Source organism: Mixophyes fleayi, chromosome 5 (genome assembly GCF_038048845.1).
Source record: "Mixophyes fleayi isolate aMixFle1 chromosome 5, aMixFle1.hap1, whole genome shotgun sequence".
NCBI classification, from domain to species: domain Eukaryota; kingdom Metazoa; phylum Chordata; class Amphibia; order Anura; family Limnodynastidae; genus Mixophyes; species Mixophyes fleayi.
Window position 1 is genome coordinate 181,280,473 of NC_134406.1, and position 25,652 is coordinate 181,306,124.

General features: G+C 38.0%; 1 protein-coding gene across 9 annotated transcripts in view; it reads right to left on the bottom strand.

Moving 5' to 3' along the window:
- The window catches only part of KIF13A (kinesin family member 13A), a 169,365-nt gene that overhangs the window by 64,539 nt on the left and 79,174 nt on the right, over nucleotides 1–25,652 (bottom strand). For all 9 annotated transcript variants that reach the window (XM_075213123.1, XM_075213122.1, XM_075213116.1 and 6 more), the window contains 10 exons: nucleotides 25,504–25,638; nucleotides 24,821–24,933; nucleotides 24,177–24,288; nucleotides 22,709–22,921; nucleotides 20,834–20,944; nucleotides 16,719–16,853; nucleotides 13,687–13,817; nucleotides 7,354–7,440; nucleotides 7,079–7,245; nucleotides 2,813–3,023 (listed from right to left, as the gene is read on the bottom strand). In XM_075213123.1, coding sequence (XP_075069224.1) covers nucleotides 2,813–3,023; nucleotides 7,079–7,245; nucleotides 7,354–7,440; nucleotides 13,687–13,817; nucleotides 16,719–16,853; nucleotides 20,834–20,944; nucleotides 22,709–22,921; nucleotides 24,177–24,288; nucleotides 24,821–24,933; nucleotides 25,504–25,638 — 1,415 coding nt within the window. The remainder of the gene's footprint in view (nucleotides 1–2,812; nucleotides 3,024–7,078; nucleotides 7,246–7,353; nucleotides 7,441–13,686; nucleotides 13,818–16,718; nucleotides 16,854–20,833; nucleotides 20,945–22,708; nucleotides 22,922–24,176; nucleotides 24,289–24,820; nucleotides 24,934–25,503; nucleotides 25,639–25,652) is intronic.

Below are 25,652 nucleotides of genomic sequence, written 5' to 3' on the forward strand. Positions count from 1 at the left end.
GGATTCATAAGACATAAACTTGGGACATGCATTTCTATTATATGGAATGAAGTTTTATAAAGATACTCAGAAGTATTGTGAGATTTTGAGACTTTTACATCATGCATATCAGTCTCTTACTTGATTTTTGGAATATATTCTTTCCTATTTATGTTTTATATATATTTTACTATTTCTTTTGTTGTATTGATTTTTAATTTTAAATAAATCTATGTGATATATGCAATATTGAAAGCAAAGGTTTCCACATAAGAATGGCTCATGCAAATAACATCCTAGCATGGTCAGGGCCATGTATAAAATTGCTGGACTGGCCTGGTTACAAATAAATACGGCTACCATGGCTATAAGAGGAAACCTCAGTTGCTTCGAAAGAGCGGCGATTGTTGTGGTGCACTTGTCAAGAGCTTCAGTGACCAAGGCAGCTCAACTTGCTAATGCTTCACTAGCATCAATGACTTCCTCTGATGAAATCATCCGGCAGGTGAAGAAACGCGTCAGTTGACTTGGATATCCCACTGAGCCGCTGGACACCCCAGTTCCATCTATCTGGCCTTCATTCCAGTGAATTCCCCGAGACCGCTACAACTTCAAGTTTTTACATCTTCACACTCTGTGCTACGATCGTACCAGCCGCCTCTCATTTCCTTATTGGATTGGATCATTCAGCTACGGCTTCACTTCAGGCACCACGGAGCTTCATGTCATGAGGAGTACATACACACAGACACCTTTACGGGATTGAGAATCGGACCAGGTCTGTAGTGTGTTCCCTGCCTTGGCAGTTCAGTGACATTTTCTTTCTCCACAGAGTGTGCATTCTATTTGTGGTATTCACGGCAGAATTATCTCCGGGATTCACGGGCCAGAATTATAGAAGTGGTGCTCTTTGCATTTCCGGTGCTAATCACCTTTGTATTAGTAGTGTGGCCACACTTTTACCAACAATATGGCGTACCATTGCAATAGATTTATTTGATGCTCTGTCCTTCATCCACTGGCCAGTGTTGATTTTATATTGCATATTTTATGGTTGATTTATATATTTTTTATTAAAGTGTTCATATATACCACACGGATTGTTTCATATGTGTACATCAGTTATCAGCGCTGTTGTTTGTTATCAATGTCAGCACTCTGATGGAAACAATGTCAGCAGCAAAAGGAAACAATGGGCCGAATGCATACTCCAGAATAACTCGTAGCGCAATGGCAAGCAGCTGCATTTCAATTGATTACACCTGTGGCACAAACAGCCAGTTTCTCAAAAACCGTTCGACAAGAACTTCAAAGAGCAGCATATCAGTCAGGTTGCAGTTCATAAACTGCTCATCACACCTGGCAATGCACAGATGCATGCATAGTGGTGTAAAATGCATAGGAAGTGGACTACTGAGCACTGGAGGAATGTAATATGGTCAGATGAATAATCCTTCACCATTTTGCCAACAAAAGGCTGAGTGCACATGTGGTGCCAATACTACAGCCGTGAGTGCTTGTTTCCAACAGTGAAGGGTTCTGGTGGTCTCATAATATTGTGAGAATAATATTTCTGGCATAATTTGGGTGCAGTCGTTCCTTTAAAAGATTTGATGATGATTCCTTTAGAAAGCAAAGTCAATGCTATTCTCTACTTAATGATCATCTTCACTCCATGTTGATGTTGCGTTTCTTTCCTGATGTCTCCCAGGGTGAAATGCCTCGTTCCAGAGAAATTTGAACAACAAAGGCATGTCGCCACCCATTAGTTTGATGAGTATGACACCGATGTTATATATATGCCACGGCCTTTCCACTCAGTATTTATGGGTTATTCTGGAATGAAGCGTGAGACAGTGTTTTCCATCATCATCAACCAGGCATCTGTTGAGTGACTTTCTTGTGTAAGAATGCTGCTGTGTCCCACATGAACAATTCCAGACGTTAGTAGACTTAATTTCACGAATACAGGTCATACTGGCCACATGTGGTAGCACAATGCCCTTTTAAGGGACTTTATATTGGGGTTTACATTTTTTGCCCACTTACTTGTATGTATCAATTGATATACATTGATCACTAAGATTCATCTCAAACTATCTATGTCACATCTGTATGCGGCCTGCAGACCCGACCTACTGAATATTATTCTGAACAACGAAGTAGCATTTTCTAGTGTTGCATGCCATCATGGGCACCACCATGGTAGGGTAGGATGTGTATTTGCTACCAGAATGTAAGAGAGAACTTTCCAAGTTAGAATCTCAGTTCTGCAGAATCTTGCAGCTAGCATGCACAGCTCATATTTTCAGCAAAAATAGGATTAGGATTACAATAACCATGGAATAGGGCAAAATTAGATAGGAATACCTACCTACTGGGAGACTGGTTACTTTATGCTGCACAGATGTGTTAACCTGTTATGTCTCAGACACTGACCAAAGATAGACCTAAGATTTTGAGCCTATTTCACTCAGTTCAATGAAAGAGAGGCAGTTTTTTCCACTCAAAGAATCAACCCAATACTCAGTGAATATAGGAAAGGACCAAACTCTTCTTTAACATCTAAGTCAAACGTTAAGTCACCCTATAACACTGTATAAAAGGCCATGGATAACCTTCACTGTGGATGGAGACCCAGATATTGTATCAATATGGCTCTGCTCTTTTTCCCAAATACTGTGGGACTTCCACGAGGAACTTAAACTAACTATAACACACAGAACAGTGGTAAAATTCAGAAAATGCATTAAATACCAAGATTATGGTAGTTTTTTCCATTATGACTTTACTTCTGATGCATCAGTATGCATCTTAAATGGCAAGTTATTACCTCTCTTCAGCCCATATGCTCATTTTCTGCTGTGCCATTTGAGAAGTGTAGGATAGGCGCTCATTGCTGTGCTGGTGCTGTCTTTCTGGGGAAAGTTGTTGTCGTAATTGTTCAAGCTCTCGTTCATACATGAGTCGCTGTTCTTCCAGAGCATTTCTCTTTTCCTCCAGATACTGCTTCTCAAGGACTTGGACAACGTTGTGGACAGGATCTATGGGAAGAGACTCACAGTGTAGATCTATACATGGCACATCCAATAGTTATAGACAGGCTCACATATTTACTTCATTACAACTACGGTATATCAAATTAAGACATTTGGAAAATTTCTGTACAAAGTTAAAAGGAGCAAAAACAATATATCAACAAGCATGTTAAATCTAAGTAATAATAACAACAACACAAACACATTTCATCTTGTAAACAGGCAATGCCGTGAAATACACAAAGGCACAATTTAGCCTACACTTTTGAGCCACAATCACAGCAGTGGATTATAATAATGGTGGAAGCCTGGGGCCAAGACCTGTTTAGTGAGTATGAAAGGGAGAACATTTATTTTCTGCTTATTGCATAAACTGTTAGAGTATGAGGTTTGCTGTGTATATTATTACACTGGGACAGTGGGTCTTCACATGTAGAACAGAGTTATATTATGGAAGGGGTTGCACATTTCCAAAAAAGTGGTGGAGCTGGGCTTAGCCACCAAATGAATTGGCGCAAATCATCATTTACATTGGCTGATTTGCAGGCTGGATTAACAGTGAGCTTTGAAAGATTAGCGGCTTTGCAGCATATTTCATGCTATTTTACAATCACACTGGCCAGCAGGATACAAGAGAGTTTTTGCACTAAGTAATGTTGCACTACTACCATAAAACCTATAATGTGTGTTGTGTTGTGTTGCAAGATGCTTCTCTCACTGACAGACACATGCTTTAGTTTCATTTGACATCAGGCAATCCAGGTTTCTTGTATTACAGAAACCAGAGCTACACACAAATATTTACCATGTTTTAGATCAAATTGGCTGCTAGAATAATGGTTATGTATATGTTAATTGGGACAAGTACTGTACTTTATGCGTTTTGTTAAAATGTAGGTAACGTTTTTTTGTATTAAATAAGATGTGAACTACAAAACAACAGTAATAGAATCCACAACTGATCCATCCAGTTGGCAAATGTGTCTCTTGACCATATGAGAGCCCAAGTGTGCAGTGTTTGGTTAACAGATAGCATGGACCCCACAAGATGTAACATAATGGGCCTGAGTCATTAAGGAAAGTAAGGCAAAAAAAAAGGAGTAAATGTTCTCCGGGACAAACCATGTTACAATGCAAGGGGTGCAAATTAGTTTATTGATTTGCACATAAGTTAAATACTGGCTGTTAATTCATGTAGCACATAAATACTTGATAACTTTATTTTTACACTGAAACTTAAAGTTGATCTAGGACATGCCCTTCCCAAACTATAAATCTCTCTCCACATTTTAAATTTACCTCTTCCTCCAATGCAACATGGTTTTGCCCAGGTGCAAAGTTACTCCTTTTTCATGCTTTGCTCTCCTTAATAACTCAGGCCCAATGTGTTCATTCTTTTTTTATAAGTGGAATTTATTTTGGTACCTCCAGTAAGTATTTATATTATGTGTGAGAGCTGTACTAAGCAGGGATGACCAATGTCACCAGTACTTACTATTGTGTGACTTCAACTTCCTATACAAGTCTTTTATGGTGTTTGGAGTACTTTGTATTTTAGTGTGATTCAGAATAGTATGTAAATAAATTAGTATGTCATTTGCTATGCTTCATTGTAATTTTATTATGCTATGCTTTATGTATGATGTACTTTTATTATGCCACATATTTTTACTGCATGAAAAGTTTAAACACGAACATACAGTACTTTATTGATTCACCAGACACAACCATTGTGTAAGCAATTGTTTTGTCAAAAGAAACCAGCCCTGTGATTCTGCAATCTATAGCAGTGCATGTTTTCCAGGTCTCCACACAGGTGTCAAGTCCTGAGGGACAGGTTTATATATTCCATCATTTAAGATCCTTTATCAGGCATACTGAAAACAGAGTCCTCAGGTGATGTTTTATAGGTCCCTACAGATTAATAGGCGCAGTTTGGGAAAGAGACATCATCTATTATAGGGGTCCCTATAAAGAAGCTTCTTCAAGTCTCTGGATCAAGGAAACTATAATCGGGTATATATGCATAAACTCATATATCCTTCCAATGTTTTCAGCAAAAGGGGAAGGAGGTTTGGCATGCGGTGATGCTTGCCCCCAGCAAATGTATATTAGGGCTATCATTAAAGAGACTTGGCCAACTTGGCAATGTATTTTAAACCTACATCTTGATAATGGAGACTATTCCAATATAAATATGCAGGACTGTATGGAGGCCTTGGTCCTCCCATCCAGAGTACGCTGTATTACACAATAATATGCATATTCTTAATGGCATTCATTTCTTGGCTATGTATAGCAGTTTATAAGCATGTGTTTACATATGACACAACTTTACAATTATGGTATATTAAGGGACCTCTGTGATAGAGTAAGAATGGTAACAGGACTGTTGACTACATTTAGGGTACTATGTGACTAACTTGTGGGCTTTTTTAGTTTTCTTTACTACATCTGTGTTCTTATTTGTTATTCTTGTTTCATTGTATGAGGAAATGGGACCTCATTGTGTTTGGATGAATGCATAAAACTAAATAAAAACAAACCAGTTGCAAAAAGTCAGCATCACCACTACAAATAGCCATCAGCCATCTGAGTCTATTGTGTATTGAGGCCAAGCAGACCAAGCAGTCCCATGCAAGAAGCACTCAATACTGGACCTTTGTTCCAGCCATGGTGTAAGTACTGGATGACCTCACTCCACCGGACAGGAGAGAAGATCCTGAAGGAAAATACCCACATAGAAGAGGTCCAGCAGTGCTCCCACACTTCTTCCTCAGCACAAAATCAGACCAATGACATTTTGTTTTCCAAAAACTGAACATTTAAAGGCACTACTAAGAATGGGTAAAAGTACAAATCTACAGATGCATTGTTGATAAAGGGTACGAATATATCATGTATATGTGCTTATTATTGATTATCTATGTGGTAAAGCTGTGAATAATACATAACCAAATTTAAATAGCCATAGTCTGCTTGCTGTAGCTAATGACACTCAGGGTGCATTCTAAAATTCTAGATAGCAGAATAATACAAATTGCAATTTTTTTATATAATATAGGTAATTATATCAATTAGTAGCACAAACTCATAAAATAAAAACAAAATGTAAACATTTTAAAAACATACAGACTCAGAGATGCAATTATATTTTGAAATATTACTGTTACGTTAATCTACAAGAAGCATTGATAAAGTAGAGAGTATTAGCACTAACTAACGTCATTGAATAGTCGTGTATACTCAAGGCAAAAAAGCAACACAAAGAGCACACAACTAATGAAATTTCACCAACAGATCCAAAATTTAGTCCCCAGAGCTGGACCCACTTTGTAATTCACGATGGAACATATTTTGGGAATATACAACATATAAAGGAAGACTAAATGTAGACCCTCCAACGTAACTCCTTCCACCTGGTACAAAATTCTCTGCTCGGGGACTTTTCACTTATTTTACTATTACAGTTACCTGGGCTGAATCAAACAACGGATGCTTAACCGTTAATGACCAGGGTACTTTGTAGCTTTGTGACCAGACAAACTTTAGCATTTTTGCTATGTGCTCGTTAAACAATCCATTTTTGCTTAGATATGCGCACTTGGAACAAGGACCCCCTCTCCGGGATCTCCAAAATGTTAGCAAATTCAAGATCATGTGAACACAGAAGTGTTACAGAATGTTGAATTAACACATCCTGTATACACGCCCCAGTATTCTACTAACCACTGTGCAGAAATAAGCATGATGTCATCGACCATTACATATTGTCTTTCTGGAGTCTCACATCAGGTGTGTGGCCACACATACTAAGTTTAAAGCCCATGCCTGTCCAAGTTAAAAAGGTGTTTTAGGGCATTTCTATGTTAAGAAAATCCCTTCTCAAGAATGAATTCAGAAATCCTGAAGCAGAGCATTAGGTACTAAGTGAAAGAGGACATTTTCGAGGGTCTGTGAAAGGTATATTACGAAGGAACTCATCTGCCCAGCAGCAGAGATTAGTGTCTGATATCCTGCACTCCTCTGGTATCTTCTGGCACAAAGTCTTATTTACTTACCATTGCTGTTCAAAGCCTTCATTATCACTTCCATCTGTGCAAATTCATAATTATAGTCTGGTTCTGATGATGCTTCACTTGCTGCATCCAGATCAATCTCAGTACAGGTAGCTTCTTTGTCAAATTCTTTAAGCCAATCTTTTCTTTTCCTCTTTGGCAGGTTGAGTCTGATTAAACATTATATTTAGATGGGATAAACATTTTGTAACTATAAACTAAATAAACCAACTTTACTAAAATAAACTTTGGTATTGTACACGAGAGGACATTATTACCTGAAAAAGTGGTTGTTTCCCCATAGGATTCTGTCTCCATGCCACAAAGGTGTTCTGGAACAAACTTGCACCCCATTTACACACGTCCTACAGAAAATTAAAGATTTATGTCATACTAACATACATCTTGAGCATAACTGTGGATAGAGGTGCAATATATGGCCCGTGGGTTGAAAATAACTCAAAAAAGTGGCCCACGGCACATAAGCTCCCCTTCATATATTTACACTGCTAAAATATATGCTGACCTTTTAATTTACACTTGTTTATATTCAGATAGGTTTAGCACCACTCATATCAATCCTGATCAATACTACGTGCCTGTGTGCGTAGTTCACACTGCAATGTGACATCCCAATTGCCTAAAGAAATGCAGTATGAATGGCTGAATATAAGTTGACACGACAAAACAGAGGCTTTAACGCCAGGTACACTTTAGTGCAGGAGTAAACAAGTGCATCACACATGCAGTAGTCTAGATGGACATTAGGAATGCACAAGGAGACATCATCTCTGAACATGGTAATTATGTATTATTTTCCAAAAATTGTAATGATAAAAAAAAAACACATATAGTCTACCACCATAAATAAAATAATCATATTAGTATGTAAAAAAACACTGTACTTTAACATAGGCTTTAGCAGATGACGTAGAGGGATTACCATCATCATGACTGGTGCCAGCAGCTGCTTGGTGCTCCTGGTCTTCTGTGTACTGCTGTGAATCCGTTTTGATAGCACAGTAAAATGTGACTGCAGATTTTGAAGAACAATGCCAGCCCTATTTCTATTTCAGCAATGACAATTAGCATTGGAGCAATGGACCTCTCCTGTTTCTGTGTTGGCTATATAACACAGTACAATGTGACTGCAGCCTGCAGATTTAGAACAAGACTGCCAGCCCTACTATTTCTATTTCAGCAATGACAATTAGCAATGGAGCAATTGAGCTCTCCTGTTTGTGTGTGAGCTATAACTCAGTAGAATGTCACTGGAGACTTTAAAGAACACTGCCACCCTTCCTCTTTCTTTCTAGCTATGATGCTGCCCAACTGTAGCTATGATGCTGCCCAACTGCACTAGAAACTGCTGGGAACCGTGCTACCCCTTCTGTGTCTCTCTGTGAAATGGTGCTGGATCAGCGTGGAAGGCGGTACTTATAGAATCCAAAACTCGCGAGATCCGACGACGTAACAATGACATTTTGCCTCATTTTTATTTCCAAGGGCGCGCAAAAGTACTGAGCGGCTCGGCACTCGGATCTGCTAAGTTCGGGTGGGCTCGGTTCTCGGAGAACTGAGCCTGAGCATCTTTAGTATATACAGTGTTGCACTATGTAGCCATATTTCTTTCTTACATAATACACCACCATATTCATCTAAAACAATATGCTAGGAACAGCTGAACAGAGGGAGCAGCATCCTGCAGCAGAATCGGTAACCTAGACATACACAGATTGGTTGGAATGATGCTTGTCTCAACTGAACGGAAGTGCATAGGTTTGAGAGTTAACTGACCTTGTTTAGCCTTACTTCACTACTCTGTATATTTTTCTTCCCATTCCTTTGTATGAAACATACTGACCTTAAGACAAGGACAGATTATCAAAACCGTCAGACTTATTGATAAGAACTTGACACTTATTGTGGTTTACGTCACTTAATATCATGGGCTTGATGGATGAACACTAATATGGTATTGAATTATGATGGACTTTCATTTCAGTATAGGTGTGACAGCAATTTATGCCTTGAGACGGTCAGTAATCTGTAACTATATAGTGGAAATATCAAGGCATACACTTTGATAAACTCTATCCAACTGTGTATTAGCATTAGTTATACATTCTGCCTAAACACAGCCCCTGTAATAAACATCAAGTAAATCTTTTTTTAACACTGGGATATTTTACTTGTACTATTTCCACTACACCATCCATTGTATAGACTTCAAGATCGTGAATTGAGCACTGATGTTCCTCTGTTCTATGTACAGTAGGAGTCTGGATAGTTCCACATTCTGGCTGCCACCACGTGACCTTTCAGGCCCTGTTCTACAAGTAGTGCTGTCCCTATCCTTATTTTAATTAATCCACCAAAGAAATACCAGTAGTAAATAAAGGTAATAAAAAATTAGATCCTATGTATCAAATGGCATAATCAAAGAATGGGAGAATATATTCATTGTCCAGGGCACAGATGTATATGTGGTCTATCCATCGATCATGATCTAACAGATTAAATATTGATCTATTTAGCTGAAGGAAGACACTACAATATGTCATGTCATTTTACTTTACTCATTAAATAGTTATGTACACAGAATGTCCCTGGAAATGAGCTGGCAACTATAGCTTCAACAACTTTGTTTTCTTAGAACTTATTGGGATAAAGTAATACTACACTACTGATCGACTGGAGTCTATAACGCCATAAATCGACAAGTGTTAGAAAAAAAAACAAAAAACGCTGAACACCCACATAGCAACTGTAACTGTTATTATGCTCTTTGTACTAGTGCGAGACCATGCAAAGTACAGCAACTCTCTTCAGAGTGGAAGCACACAGCATCTGCATGTCTGTGCAAGATTTCTCACTACAAAAGACAACCTTGTACTGTAGAACACAATCTAAAAAAACAATGTATCATTAGATTACCAATCAGTACAGACATATCCCTTTTCATGAAGGAAGTCACAAATTGTAGAAGCATAGACACATTAGCTGTTATAAACGGAAGGAGGCTGTGCCTGTTATCACAGATAAAGATCAGCAATAATATAATTAACAATTATTTTTAATGATTTTTTTCTCACCTTTTTAATAGGGAGGCCTAAAAGATATATTCTAGAGAAGTGAAATTGTGATTAGTCCTTCTGCTCACAAACCTCCGCTGCAGCCATATAATTTTGGTTAACAAAAGTAAATTAAAATTCATTTTTGCCCCTTCACGTCAGCACCTCTTCTAACACAGTTTCCCATCTCTTACTACTGAAGCCCCCACCCTAAACCTATCCCTGATAACTCCTTTTCCGCACTCTCTCCTACACATCTATTTTGTCGAAGTCAGCTAATTGGATAAAGTCATTTCAATTAATATCTAATAACTTGATCGTCTTTGTCTGAAAATTATGCAGCCTGGACCTATAGAAGCAAGCCACATTATCTGCATTGTTTTACTGTATTCACTGACTGTATATAAGCAGGGACTCTTGACCCAGTGCACAGTCTACTTGACCACATCCTTCAGACCTGAATGACTGTACACTGGATCCAGGGCGCCTGCGATAAGTAACGGTTGTACTTATTTTATTCTGATTTGTTATTCTGCTGCTTATTTTGGCAATTAAATCACATTGTGCTTTGGAACCACATTTTCGGCAATCGACAATCGTTATTGGATAGCAACTAGACGTGCATAACAATTTAAACGGATATAATACACTCAGCAACCTCTCCACATTGCAAAATAACCTGCTAATCACCACATAAACAGCAACTCTGCTATATTACTTTATTGTGGATTTCATAGACATGATACTTTCCTCAAACACATTTATTTAACCAAAACTCTACCATGCTTTTACCTAGACATTATTACATATATGTATAAAATGTTTTCTCCTATCAACACGCAACATGTATCCATGTGTAAATGCAATGTTGCCTGTTTTTAATACTTTACAAAAAGAGCTTTTGTTTTAAAAAAAAATAAAAATGAATTTCCTGTTTTTATGTTAGACCTGGGAGGGACTGAACTACGGCCTTTTACTAGTAGATTACTGCTTTTCATACAGATATTTCACCTGTATTTGTTACTTTATCCAATTACATCATACCCATATATGACAAAGTTACTGGAGTCAGATGACCACATATACCTGGTATCTGGCTACATATCTATGTAAAGAATGCTGGTTGAACAACTCATAAGTCTGTGTCCAAAGACTAAAGAAATGACATGGTGCTGTCTGAGAGCCTATGATAATCTTATTTGAAATGCTAATATCATGTTACTCACTGGAGCATTACATTATGTAATCAAACATGAATCAATCTATAATGTAATAATCAAGCAGCGAGATGAAGTATTGGCAGGTAGCAGTGACATGAGTTCCATGTAGTAAAATAGACAGGCTTGCTTTTCTAATCATCCATATACATGTTCTTCCTCAGCCTCTCATGTTTCCTATTCATTCCTATGATGCGTGTCACTCCTTCCATCTGCCATCCAACTCCTCCTCTAGGCTTCTCTTACAGTCAAGTAACCCTGCTGTCTGGCTCACATCCTGGCTGGCACAGTACAGCTCCGAGCCGTGGGCTATTGTGCTGGCTCACATGTCAGACATGCTATTGACAGTGGCTGTAAGACACAGTTTATGTTGGATAATGCACATTATTCCACAATCATAATGCTGATTCACAAAGGTGAATAAGAAACAAGCAAAACAAAAATCTGACATAGAATTGCAGCTTTGTGCGAACTACAAACAACCTTTTCAAATTCCTTGAAAGATTATAATATGTTTCTATTCAGTTAATTATTAAAATAAATCGTGCAAGTTTTTTTTTTTTTAAAAAAAAAATTCACATTAAAAAAATGTTTTCACCTTTAAAACTAAGCTTAATGGTAACATACACAAAAGCGAGCGGTGGGGGCCAAGTCAGGTCTGAATAGCTGCTATCAGACACATAAATCAAGCTGTCTGGCGCCCAGGACAGAAGAGATGTGTACAATCACTCGTTTGGATAGTAGGGAAAACTACTTAGTGCTGGGTTGCATTTAACAGTCCTAATAGGACACTGCTTTGCAGATTTTGCTCATTTAATGCTCAACTTTAACAATTACACTGTCATCTTCAACAACAGCTTCACACAAATCATGGCAGGAAGATGATTTTACGCTACAGATCGTAATAATCACAGGATAATAACTCCAGCTGATAAAATGCCTAAAGCACAGGAGGATACAGGTCCATTAGGCAGCCGACGCTTGTTATTACTGGGAATTACCAAAATAGCCAATAGTGTTAACATCAAAAGGTATTTATAACAGGGCATTTACTGCTTACTCATAACCACTACCTTAAAAATGAGCAAACATATCATTAACAATTAAACAACTATACTGAGTAAAAAGTCTCGACTCGATACTGGGAATTATTAAACATCATTTATTTAGCGCCAACATATAATGCAGCACTTTACATAGAATGTTTTTATTCATTCATATTAGTTTCTGTCCTGACACAGGGAGAACATACATTCTCCACACAGACAGTACCCTGGAATTGCAATGGTCCCAGCAGTATCCCAGCAATGCTAGCCACTGTGCTACCCAAATTGGGAACAGCTTTACCATGCAACTTTGTATAACGTTTACCAAGACATGCTGCTGCCTTCGTGCCCTTACATTTTGGACTCTTTCTTTTAACTCTGCTCCACAGCTACTCTGCTCACCTCCTTCTCGAGCCCACCGACTGCACCCCTGATTTTCTATGCACCTTATCAGTAGCTCTTAACCGGTTAGCTGCGCCCACACTTTCGGACACAGGTTCCCTGCTGTGCTGATATTCCCCCACCCTTTCTTATTAGTTGTGCACTGAACTACCTGAGTAATAGTGATACTTGTTTATTGTACCGTAATGTTTACCCTGTACTGTCCTACTGTTTGTTCCTGTACAGCGCTGCAGACACTTTGTGGCGCCTTACAAATAAAAAATAATAATAATAATTATAATAATGCATGGAGAGGGTTGGCTACTTTTGACCCTGAGAACAATCGAGAGGTCAAGCCTGAGACAATTCTCTCCTAGACAATTTGGCAGCAAAATATAGTGAGTGGGCCTGATAATGCATTGGTGGGGCTTAATGCACGAGAGGCAGGGCTTTTTGACAGATGAATAGCTGTCACAATATCCTCACCATTTCCCTGGCTTCATGCTGCAACAAGTTCTTCCCCCTGCCTAATCCAAAAAGTTTCCATAGCAAGTGACAAATGGTGGTTTGCAGTTAGACCAAGTAACTATCCACACAGCCACAGTGAATGTGTTCTGAATGCACTGCAAATAAGAACGATCCTCGCTTCTCACAGTGCCAGACATCATCTGTAAGAACAAGAGTAGAACAGGGTGCAACGCCAGCTCTCCTCTGACAACTATGAAGTCACCAGAGCCAACAGAGAGATCCAGGTGAAGCACACTGCAGAGTCTGCATTTTACTTACTGCCTGAAGAGTTACATGGTAAAAAATGACAATACTGTGGTTGCTATCCTAGGCCTCTTTCTCAACAGGTCCTTCTATATGCTCCAGATTTACTTTGACCAGCTTACCGTGCATTTTCTATTGGTGTGAGAGAGATTTCTCCATCCGAGGCCATATCGATCACACAGTGCTCAGGTTGAATCCCAATACCGAAGAGCTGTATATCCTGAGAAGTGTCGGCACCCACGTTGTTATGATCCTGTAGTATACCAGTGTGGGAAAATCCATGAAATCCAAATAGACAGGTAATATTAGCTTTATTTTACACATGAAAGATATGCTTAGAATCAGCAAAGAATTCATAACAAACAGCAAATAACTATAAGAAGAAAAACTATGGCTTGTCTGGACTTCTGGATCCTGGTAAAATAACAAAATCCCTCCCCATTTCTACTCCAAGGGGCCGATTCAAATTGGCGCGAGGGAACTCCGGAACGTCCGTAGAGACACCTCGCGCCGGTGTTATGGCTGGAATCTCTACTCAACCAAGGTTGTATACAGAACAGAGATGGGATAAAGCATTCTATTGGGTTCCTCTCTTGTTAATTGGGCTTAATAAAAAAAAAAAAAAAAAAGTAGCAACCTTCACCCCTTCATCTGAGCCGGACTACATGACCCAGGATAATCAGTCAGAAAATGCTGAAATGCTTGAAACCTATAGAAACCCATTCAGCAACAGAGGTACCTTAATGACAGGAACAATTTTAGATTTTGTTTGTATTGTGTTGGTTTTATTATTCATAACTGTAGCCAAGTGAAGCTTATATTTTTTCAGAAATATGTAAACCACTAAGCAAATAAAAGCTATGTAGTTGTTCTTTGGAGCATTGGTTCAAGAGAAATAGGCAACATCACCAACAATCCGATTTTCTGTGAATTGTCCCCATTGTTATATAATTCATAAAATCCCAGAAAATTACCCCAAAAATGGATTCTTTAGTCCTCATGAGTATCCCAGATATATGTATTCACCCAAGGTCTGAGGTAGTTATAGGATCAGAAGCAATGGCATGATTTTTTTAATTGTTTATTTTTCACTATTTTATTTTTTCCAAGATCTGCAGCATTCCTAACACAATTTTGTACGCAATGTAGGAAACCTGTAAGAGTTAGACTTTAATTGTACGATTACAATAAACACACTTCAATCAAATTTAATTTGATCCCTTTGAATTAAAATATTTCACCTTATTGGATTATTGACTGATTTTTCCATCTACATATTGTATTGGATAGACTGTCACCTACACATGTAGATTATTTAACAATTTAATAAAAATAAATTATTGGTTTGTATATTGTGACTACATTCAGATCCATTTTACTTGGTCTATTAGTAATGTTTTGTGTTGGATGTTTGATTCAGGTCTCCATGCATTAACAGAGCCTTACTTCTTGAATGGAAATCCCTGTAACATGACGTGATGATGTCATAAGGATTTCCCATGACAAGCATGTCAGCATTTAACACATGGGGGTAAATATATCAAGCTGCGAGTTTCCTCCGGGTTTGGTTGTTATAGGCAACATCTCCACTTTTCAATCAGATTCTAGCTATGATTTTGTAGAATGTACTAAATAAATGATAGTTAGAATCTGATTGGTTGCTATAGGCAACATCTCCACTTTTCAAACCCACCGGAAACTTGCCGCTTGATACATTTACCCCATGGTGTTCATTTAGAACCCTGTGTGCAATGATCGTGGTGACAGGAACTCTGTATAAACACAGGTCACACCACCAGACTCCCAGTTGTCATGCACAGTGGAAGTATGAGTTTAAAGGCGAAAACGGTAGGATGCAATAACCACTAAGTGGTGCCATTTATAAATCATAACACAAATTAGACACAAGTCTGTTGGATATTTACAAGTCAAGTGGGAGATATTGAGATAACATGAACCTATCACATATACATAGAGAAGTAACTATTATGTAGCATGAGAATATTCTTGATAATTCACTAGGAACCAGTGTCTCAGTAATTGATCATAAAGTCTTGCAATGGTTCCTAATGAATAGACAGTATACATTCACATTAATATTCGTTAAGCCCCAAAATGGCTACCTTGACTGTGTGTAGTTGACAGGTGCTCTTCAAAATTTAGTACTGTCCTAGGAAATCTGGGACACATTAGTCTGGCGGAGGGCGTAATATTTCTTTGCAAAGATTGTTAAATCACATGTGACCAATGACTAGTTATTTCCTAACACTCTTTATGATGCTGACCCATTTATGTCATTTTAATAAGCATACATGTTTATATGAACTGCCTTAATTTGTACCTACAAAAACTGACTAATACATGATGAAGCGAAAGACAAAAAAAAGTTAACTCTAAATAAGAATAGTCAGGCCAGGTTAGGCACTTGCCTAGGGTGCCGGGCTCTGGAGGGCGTCACAGAACTGGAAATTAATTTTAAAACTGTGCGGCGACCGTTGACCATACCTGTCACGGCCGCCGCACAGCATTCAGATGCATGGGGAGGGGGGGGGGGGGGGGAAGAGGCTATTGCTCACCACCGCCGCCTCTCTGCTCCGTCTCCTCCCCTCCACTCACTAGTGTCAGTGACGGAGCAGAGAGGCGGCGGTGGTGAGACAAGGTAAGAAAAGACAGGGTGAGGAGGGCGCCGATTTTTGCGGGGGGGGGGAGAGGGCGCCGATTTTGCCTAGGGCGCCATGGACCCTAGCACCGGCCCTGAGAATAGTCATGTGTAAAATGTATATTTGCACTGATTAAATATGTTTTTACTTTAAATTATCACATTTATTCTGAGTTACTATATGTATTTCTCTGAAACCGCAAATATTGTAGAAAATACCACAGTAAAACAAATAAGGGCCTTTCCGTTGTTGTGAGAGTTATTAAACAATGACAATCAGATCAGAGGCAAGAACAAATCATCATATAATAGAAGCATGAGATCTGCTATAAAGCAGAATCATTCTACAGCTTATGTATTTACATATAAAGTGCTTAAATGTACATTGTTCCCACTAGAACTACAATTCTCATTATCTCAACAGTAGATTCAAGTTTCAAGATAATGGCACCACTAGGGGTCATTACAAGCATATTTTGCAATCTGTTAACTCACCTTTAAATAATACACCAACAGTTCATTAAGTGCAGGATCGGCATTGAGATTCACCAGATAACATTTGTCATCACCAACTTTAATTCCTGAAGACTGTAGAGAGATGCCCATGCTCTCAAGCTGTTTTTGCCTCTCCTATGGACAAAAATAAATAAATAAAAATAAATAAAAAAATCACCAGTCAACCACCAAATCTATAGACATTTAACACGGCTACCACACAATCAATGAACACATAAAGGGGCAGATTCAACTAGCAGCAATGTTCTTTAGAACTACGTTAGAAATCTCAGTTCGTTTTTGCTCGCACCTCTATGGGGCGCGAGGAAAAATGAGGGGAAATTTCTATCAAAACCTCCGCTGCAAAGTGTCTCCAAAATTTGTTGCAAAGTGTCTTGAATAAAAATTTTCCTGTGATCATAAAATTGTCCTCACTGGTACAATGCAGAAATGTGGTTCCTGGACACATCCATATATTATATATCTCTATATCAGAGGCTCAGATTGGTCCGGAGAACAAATTGGGAGAGAAGCTACACACTCATACCATAGGTTAGTGTGTTTCAACTAGATGTCTGCAGAATGATTTTGTAGTAATATGAAGATGTACTAGCTCCTATTAAACTGGTTGTCAACATTCCCATACATAGGGGTAAATGTATGAATGTCCGATTTCTGCAAGTCGCCAGAAATCGGCGACTTTGCAGTGAAAATTTAAAGGGGCGATGGCTTGTAAAGGCAAACTTGCCTTTACAAGCCATCGCTGCTTTACATTTTACCTGCAAAGTCACGGATTTCCGGCGACTTGCAGAAATCAGGCATTCATACATTTACACCATAATGTCTATTTCCACTGTGTAGGTGATAGGGACTTTTTAAACAACCCACAAAAAACAGTATATAAGTAATGCCTCCTGGTCAAGACTTCATAAGAAAAAGCTTTATGTAAACATAATATACCCATTTGCAATCTTATCAACCCTGAAATCTGAACATAAAGTGAATACTGACATACAGGGATTGACCAATCTTATTAATGGTTGAATGGAAAAGAACACATTTATTTACAAGCGGTCTCTTTCCACACTGTGGAACTGTGAATTTGTACATGTTTATCAATCTTTCACAAGAGCCCCAGCAAACACTGCTGACCTATAGGAGCTCTGCCAAGTTGTAGGAAAAGTCATTGCTATCCTTCCCTGTGATAGTCAGATATTTCATCTGTTACAATAAGAATATTTATGTATACTAAACAGCTATGTCTGTGGGAAACTAGAAGTATTTATCTCACATGACATATACAATTATTGAACAAATAAATCTCAGGAAGGACCCTACGGATAGGTAGCATGAGATCTCCTGATGGTGTATCTCCCAACATGCTATTCAATTTTGGAAAAGCAGGACGGCTATTATTTTTGATGTTTACCCAATGGAAATACACACACAAACACGAAGAAAAACCAAAACATAGCGAATGGTCTATATATTCTGAAATTAACCAAAAAGTAAACAATAATTATAATAATAAAAAAAATAAATCTGTCTGAATTCATCTAAAATACAAATTTATTCTTAAAAAAATAAACAAACACTTAAAATTAATATTGGACTCTGTCAAGATTATTTTTTATATATTGTCATAGTAGCAACTAAACATATAACAATATGTTGATACTCTGGGCCTGAGTCATTAAGGAAAGTAAGGCAAAAAAAAGAATAAATGTTCTCCAGGACAAACCATGTTACAATGCAAGGGGTGCAAATTAGTTTATTATTTTGCACTTGAGATGAATATTGGCTGTGTTGATAGCTTTATTTGTACACCGAAATTTAAAGTTGATTTAGAACATGTCCTACCCCAACTATAAATCTGTCCTCACATTTTAAATTTACCTCCCCCTCCACTGCAACATGGTTTTGCCCAGGTGCAAAGTTGCTCCTTTTTTATGTTTGCTCTCCTTAATGACTCAGGCCCTCTATCTCTAACACATTCTTGTTACAAAATTTCAACAGGCAATCTTATTCCAAAACTTCAGCAGGCAATCAGTTCAGATTTAGTTTTCTGTAGCTTGCAAATCAATAGTAATCTAAGCTGTACAAAGCCTCCATTAGGACGCAGATCCAATCAGCCATTTCCAAATAACGCTGGTGATACAAGTCCACCACCCTCGGCAGATATTATGCACCTCTGAACTCAGGAAAGCAAGACACCACTTAGCAATAACTATTTGCCAATAGTATTGTTTCTTCATGTGCTGCTCCCAAAATCCTCAGTTGTGTAGATGACTACACACTATCACTGCCATATACTGATCAGCAACAACATTAAAACCACTGACAAGTGAAGTGAATAATATTGATTATCTTGTTACAAGGGCACCTATCAAGGGGTAGTATATATTAGGCAGCAAATGAACAATCAGTTCTTGAAACTGAAGCTTTGGAAGCAGGAAAAATGGGAAAGTGTTTGGATCTGAGTAACTTTGACAAGGGCCAAATTTTGATGGCTAAACTAGTGGGTCAGAGCATCTACAAAATGGCAGATCTTGTGGGGTGTTCCCAGTAAGCATTGGTTAGTACCTACCAAAAGTGGTCCAAGGAAGGACAACTGATGACAGGGTCATGTGTGCCCAGGGGTCAATGATGCACATGGGGAGTGAAGGCTTGTCCAATCCCACAGAGGAGCTACTGTACCACACATAGATGCAAAAGTTAACAATGGCTATGATAGAAAGGTGTCAGAGCATACAGTGCATTGTAGCTTGAATGTGGGGCTGTGTAGCCGCAGACCGGTCAGAGTGCCCATGCTGACCCCTATCTAATGCCAAAAAAACAAAAAATGCCTACAAAGGGCACATGAGCACCAGAACTGGACCAGGGAGCAATTGAAGAAGGTGGGCTGGTCTGATGAATCATGTTGATGGACGGGTGCGTGTGCGTCTTTTACCTGGGGAACCATGGGTCCTGGGATTCATGTGGCTGTTACTTTGACACCTACCTAAACATTGTTGCAAACCAATTACACCGCTTCTTGGCAACAGTAGTCCTTGAAGGTAGTGGCCTCTTTCAGCAGGATAACGCGCACTGCAAAAATTGTTCAGGAATGGTTTGAGGAACATGCAAAAGAGGTAAAGATGTTGAGTTGGCCTCCAAATTCCCCAGGTCTCAATCCAATCGAGCATCTGTGCGATGTGCTGGAACAAAGAGTCAGAACCATGTAGGCCCCACATCACATCTTACAGGACTAACATCTTGGTTCCACAGGACACCTTCAGAGGTCTTGCGGGGTCCATGCCTCAATGGTTTAGAGCCGTTTTGGCGACATGTGGGAAACCTACACAATTTTAGGCAGGTTGTTTTAATATTGTGGCTGATCAGTGTATTTGGTCTAATAACGCACCGTTAAAAGGTTGCGCAACATTTTGAAAGGTACCGATGTACAGAAGGAGTCTCTTTGTGAAAAGTCTGCACTGTAAAATATGGCCACTATAATTTACACAGTCCAAGTAGTTAACTGTTTTGTCATGGACTTTGACTTCAGAGGGATCAGAGTGTTGTAGTCTCCTTTAATGGCTCCTGGGGTCCATGTGCGGATACATACTGAATTAGATTAAGGAGCAAAGCAAAAAATAAAACAAGGAGCAAATATGCACCGCTTCCAAACTATGTTATACTCTGAGATGGGGCAAATTTAAAATGTGTGGATATATTTATAGTAGGGAGGAGGTGTGTCCTAGCTCAACTCTAAATTACAGTGTAAAAATAAAGCCGTCCAGTGCTTGTATGCTAAATCCAAAAGCAGCCAATATATTTCCCGCATACAAAATAAAATAAATGCATGTGCACCCCTTGCATTGCTTTGTTCCTAACTCTAAATGATGCTCATCATCTTTTTTGATACACACAATTACACTTTAACTATACACATATATACATACATACATACACACATACATACATACATATATATATTCATTCAAGTTTAGCTCCACATTTGGTGTGTTGTTTAGTTCAAACACATACACAAGCAGATACAAGGAAGATGTAAACCGTTGGATCATATTATATACTTTCCAGGTGTCAGTCATGGAGGAAAGGCTGGAGAATAGTACCTGAGCAATGGCTTCCGTTTTCCTCAGCTTCTCTTCCCAGGTGATCGTTAGCTCTCGGATTAACTTTTCAGATTCTTCTAACTTTTCCTTCAATTCAGGTGCCTTCAAAGACTATTCATACAATATATCAAGCACACATATAAATATTTTATTAGACTGAGAAGAAACTAATCCCTCCATCTTCTCCCTAACTATGCTGCATTTTAAAATTGCAAATAAACAGGATGAAGACAAAAAGTGGTTTGCACATCCAGTGGGAATAAGCTAGACATTTAACAATATTAAACATATACATTCATCATCATCATCAGCTAATTATATAGCGCAACTAATTCTGCAGCGCTGTACAGAGCACTCACTCACATCAGTCCCTGTCCCATTGGAGCTTATAGTTTAAATTCCCTAACACACACACACACAGAATTACATAGATCACATTCATAGTTACATAGAATTTCATTGTTACATAGCATGTATGAATAAAAATAAACAGGTCCATCTAGTGCAACCTTCCATAAGCTTTAACTGCGCTGATCCAGAGGCAGGCAAAACCAAACCCCCCCCAGTGTGACAGGTGTCAATTTAGCCTTACATGGAGTAAAACATTTCCTACCTGACCCCATAAAGGGCAATCAGACAAATTCCCTGGATCAATCACCCCCCATAATGTGGTCTGTTAAAAAAAAAAACTACAGATACCAGGGATAATTCTGAAAATGAAATCCATTTTTACCATCACCTACTCGTGTGGTAAGAAAAAGTCACAGCTTAACCACATTAACAGAATCCTTCCTTTGGCCATGGTGAAATCATCTTTCTTCCAGTCTCAATTGTTAGTCCCGTGTCCTATTATGGTTCTTCGTACAAAAAGTTCATTGGATAAAACTTTGCATTGACCTTGGGTATATTTATACATATAAGTACAATGCTAAGACACCTTTTCCTATATTAAACATACCTATTTTTCTAACCTCTCTATCATTAAAATCATCAACATTTATTTATATAGTGCCAGCAAATTCCATAGTGCTTTAAAATTGGGAACAAACACAGTAATAAACAATATTGGGTGATACAGACAAAGAGATAAAAAGGCCTTGCTCTATATAATATAACCCTTCCATTCTCCTTATTAATGAGGTAACCCATCTCTTAATCCTTTCAAGATCTCCTATGTCCTTCTAACATGGAGCTGCAAGATGTGTTCTAAGTAATGACTAATATAAAGTTATTTTCATACACATTTCCTTTATTGCATCAATTACTTTGGAAATCGCAGGTAGATGCACCTCAACTATAATCAGAAATATATATGTATTTAGCATAAAACAAGATCTCTGGAACTGTATGAGTTTCATTGAGTTGTTATTTGTAGCTCCTGAGACAAGTAATGAAGTGTGATTACTTCATTACAGATTCTAGCTTTCATTTATTTAAAACATTCGACAAAATGACAGGAAGAATCTGATTGGTTGCTATGGGTATCCTCTCCAATTTTTCAAACCCGCAGTTTAGTAAATATACCCCTTAATGTCAGTAATAAAAACACTGTTATCAGAAAAAACAGAACATTACATCGACAGTACAAAAGTTCATATAAGGGATATACCGCACCAGTGGTTTGGGTCAATTATCTTGTTTTAAAATATTGGACAATGTTATTTTAGGTTCTCTTACCTGTCTGTCTGTATGCATGTATTACCCAGTATTGTTTTATTAATGTTTGTTCCCAAATGTTGATGCTGATGAGGATTATGGTAGCAAAAATTACCATGTTACTACACTACATGGGTAATTATCATTCCTGATAAGCATGACACGCTTGGCTTAAGATTTCTCTGAACAGTGTTTGTATCTTGGTATGTGACTACTCACCTCTGCTTGTGAAAGCTGCTCTTTCAGTTTCTCCACCTCTTCCCGCAGTTCTCTGATCACTCTAGCATTGGGATCCTCATTTACCACAGCATGATTGACTATCCTTTTGGCTCGATCAGCATACCTTAGTGTAGAAAGAGTCTCTTCATAGTTGTCCGCTGACGGGCTGATTGTGGCTATCATGGCTGTTTTGCTATTGCCTCCTAAATTGTCCTTTACGGCGCAGTAAAAAGAAAAAAAAAAATTACATGTTGGGGGGGGAAAAACAGGACCTGAAGAAATATATTCAATGATTCCTAATATAATAACTAATTGGTTCTACAGACAGAAAATGAAATAAGACGTGTACTGACATACTTTCTCATACCATGTGCAGGGAGAAGCAACTACAAAGGAAGAATAGACCTGCAGGACCTTAACTGGGGCACAGGGGGCAGGAGATGGTGAGCACTACTATTTTATATAGTACTGAGCCGCTCATAATTATATTTATGTCTAAGGTGGAGAATCCCTTTACTAAAATTAATTAATACATTTGCCATTTAGAAATTCTCACAAATTTAGCATTTCATTGACAATGGTATGATTATTGTGCAAGAAACTAATAATGTATAGTTCAGAACATAAATGGCTTGTATACATTTTATGGGCATAAAAGATTTCAAATATATTGATTTATGGTAAATAATTAATCATGACTCACTTCAATTTATATCTTTAACCATTGCTTTGTGTTAATTAAAATTATATTTATTTGACTGTAAGGTGGAAATTCAAATCGGCTGGAATTCCTGCGGAGTGCCTCCGGAACAGTCCTCAAAGGCACTCCTTGACAATGTTTCTCCACCCATTTTTCCTCACATCCCATAGAAGTGCACAGAAAAATGAGCGGAGATTCCTTACCGTAATAGTTGGCAATATGTGACGCCGGACATCGCAGTTATGTCTGGCGGCATATTGCGCCGATTTGAATATGTCCCCAAGAAGGTAAACATCAAGCCAACATATCTTGGCTTAAGATTTTATGGTTTACATATATATTTTTCTTGTCAGTACCCACCAGATTGTTAGACATTTTTTAACGGTGCAGTTATTTATGGTTCACACAAGCACACTTTGGGCCTGATTCATTATAGAAAGTAAAGCAAACAAAATGAGTAACTTTGCACCTTGGCAAAACCATGTTGTTTTGGAGGGGGAAGAAAACCTAAAATGTGAGGAAAGATTTATATTTGGGCTAGGGCATGTCCTAGATCAACTTTAAAATTCAGTGTACAAATAAACTATCAAGTATTTGTGTGTTACATGAAAAAGGTATATATCTTATGTGCAAAATAATAAACTAATTTGCACCCCTTGCATTGTAACATGGTTTTGTCCAGGAGAAAACTTACTCATTTTTTTTGCCTTAATGAATCAGGCCCATAATGTATATTATACACATGACTATGTGTTGGATTATTAATACCTTAAGAAGCCATGTGAGCACAGAATCTCGGTAAGGCACAAACTTGTTCTTCCCTTTCCCAACAGCTTGATCAGCCAAAGAAGATATGACCAAACCCAAAGTTGTCAGCGATCTGAGTGGAAAACATGTAGAAGGGTTAAGATACATAAGCCAAACTCTAATATGTACGTATTTCAGATATATTATGTAACAAGAGAAATACAAGCAGATATTTGTGTAAAGAATATGAACAGAAAAAATAATACAATTATATTAAGCTAAAGAATTGGAAGAACCCCTTAAAGAGGACAGTATCATGACTGTAGTCAAAGTTACTATAATACACTTCAAATTAGTAACCTTGGCTGAATTAAGTCATTACTTTTAAAACAAAAACACTTTCAACATCAATTATTTAATTCAGCTCAGGTTAAATCCATTGGAAAATGAGAAAGAATTGGAAAAGGTCCAAGTTATCATATTATGCATTCATAAGGTTAGCGGAAATGATTTTCCATATTCAGCAGAATATTAGTTGGTTTGAGTAGAGAAAAATTGCCTAGGACATGATTTTTATTTATTTGGTTCTGCTTTTGTAGACTCATGATGGGACTAATTGTATGTACAAACAAAATACAAGTGAAAACCATAGAAGAAGCTACTACTTGTTGATGTTGCTTCCTTCCTTGAGACGTTCCCCAGCAGCGCCGGTTTTGGATACTCTCTCGCTCCCGGCCAGGTCCACCAAGCTGACCTTACTGACACGTTCTCCTGAGTTCTAAGTAAAAACATCAACATTCTATGTAGATGAAACAGTAAAATACTACAGTATATGCATCAATATTATGGGCGAAGTGCAATTAATGTATACTATTTAGCATAATTTTGTGTATCCTGCATAATTATGTAAACCAGTTATGCATGGGTTTTTCTTCTTCAAACTAGATTTTATTGCTTAACAAAAAAATCTGATACAAACTATTTTGGAGATCTTGCTGTGTAATGTTAACTATGCATGCATACACTGAAAGCTATTACAGTACAAGTTGAGATATTGTTAGCATATATTTTAAATAATGGGAACTCTGCATTCCTATTTTAAATAAGTAGCCAAGTAGACCACAGCGGGACATACATATAAAAACATTTGTTGATAGACTCTATACAGCAACAATGTTTTATGTTTATTTCAAATATAACAAGTAACGAAAAAAAGTATATTATTTATTTGATTTTGTGTATTGAAAATTTCAAATATTTAATACACTTTTTTTTCTGCTTAGTTTTTCACTTCAGACGCACCTGATCAAAAGAAACAACAGACCAAACATCAAGAGTAGATACTTACACCAGACTGATGGTCAAACAAAGTCTGAGTGACAATGATGTTAAATACAGCATGGGAACGGCTGCTCTCTTCATTCATGTTAGTTGCCGCAACAGTACGAGATTTATTTCCTTCAGACATTAAAGACTCAATATCCTAAGACAAAAATA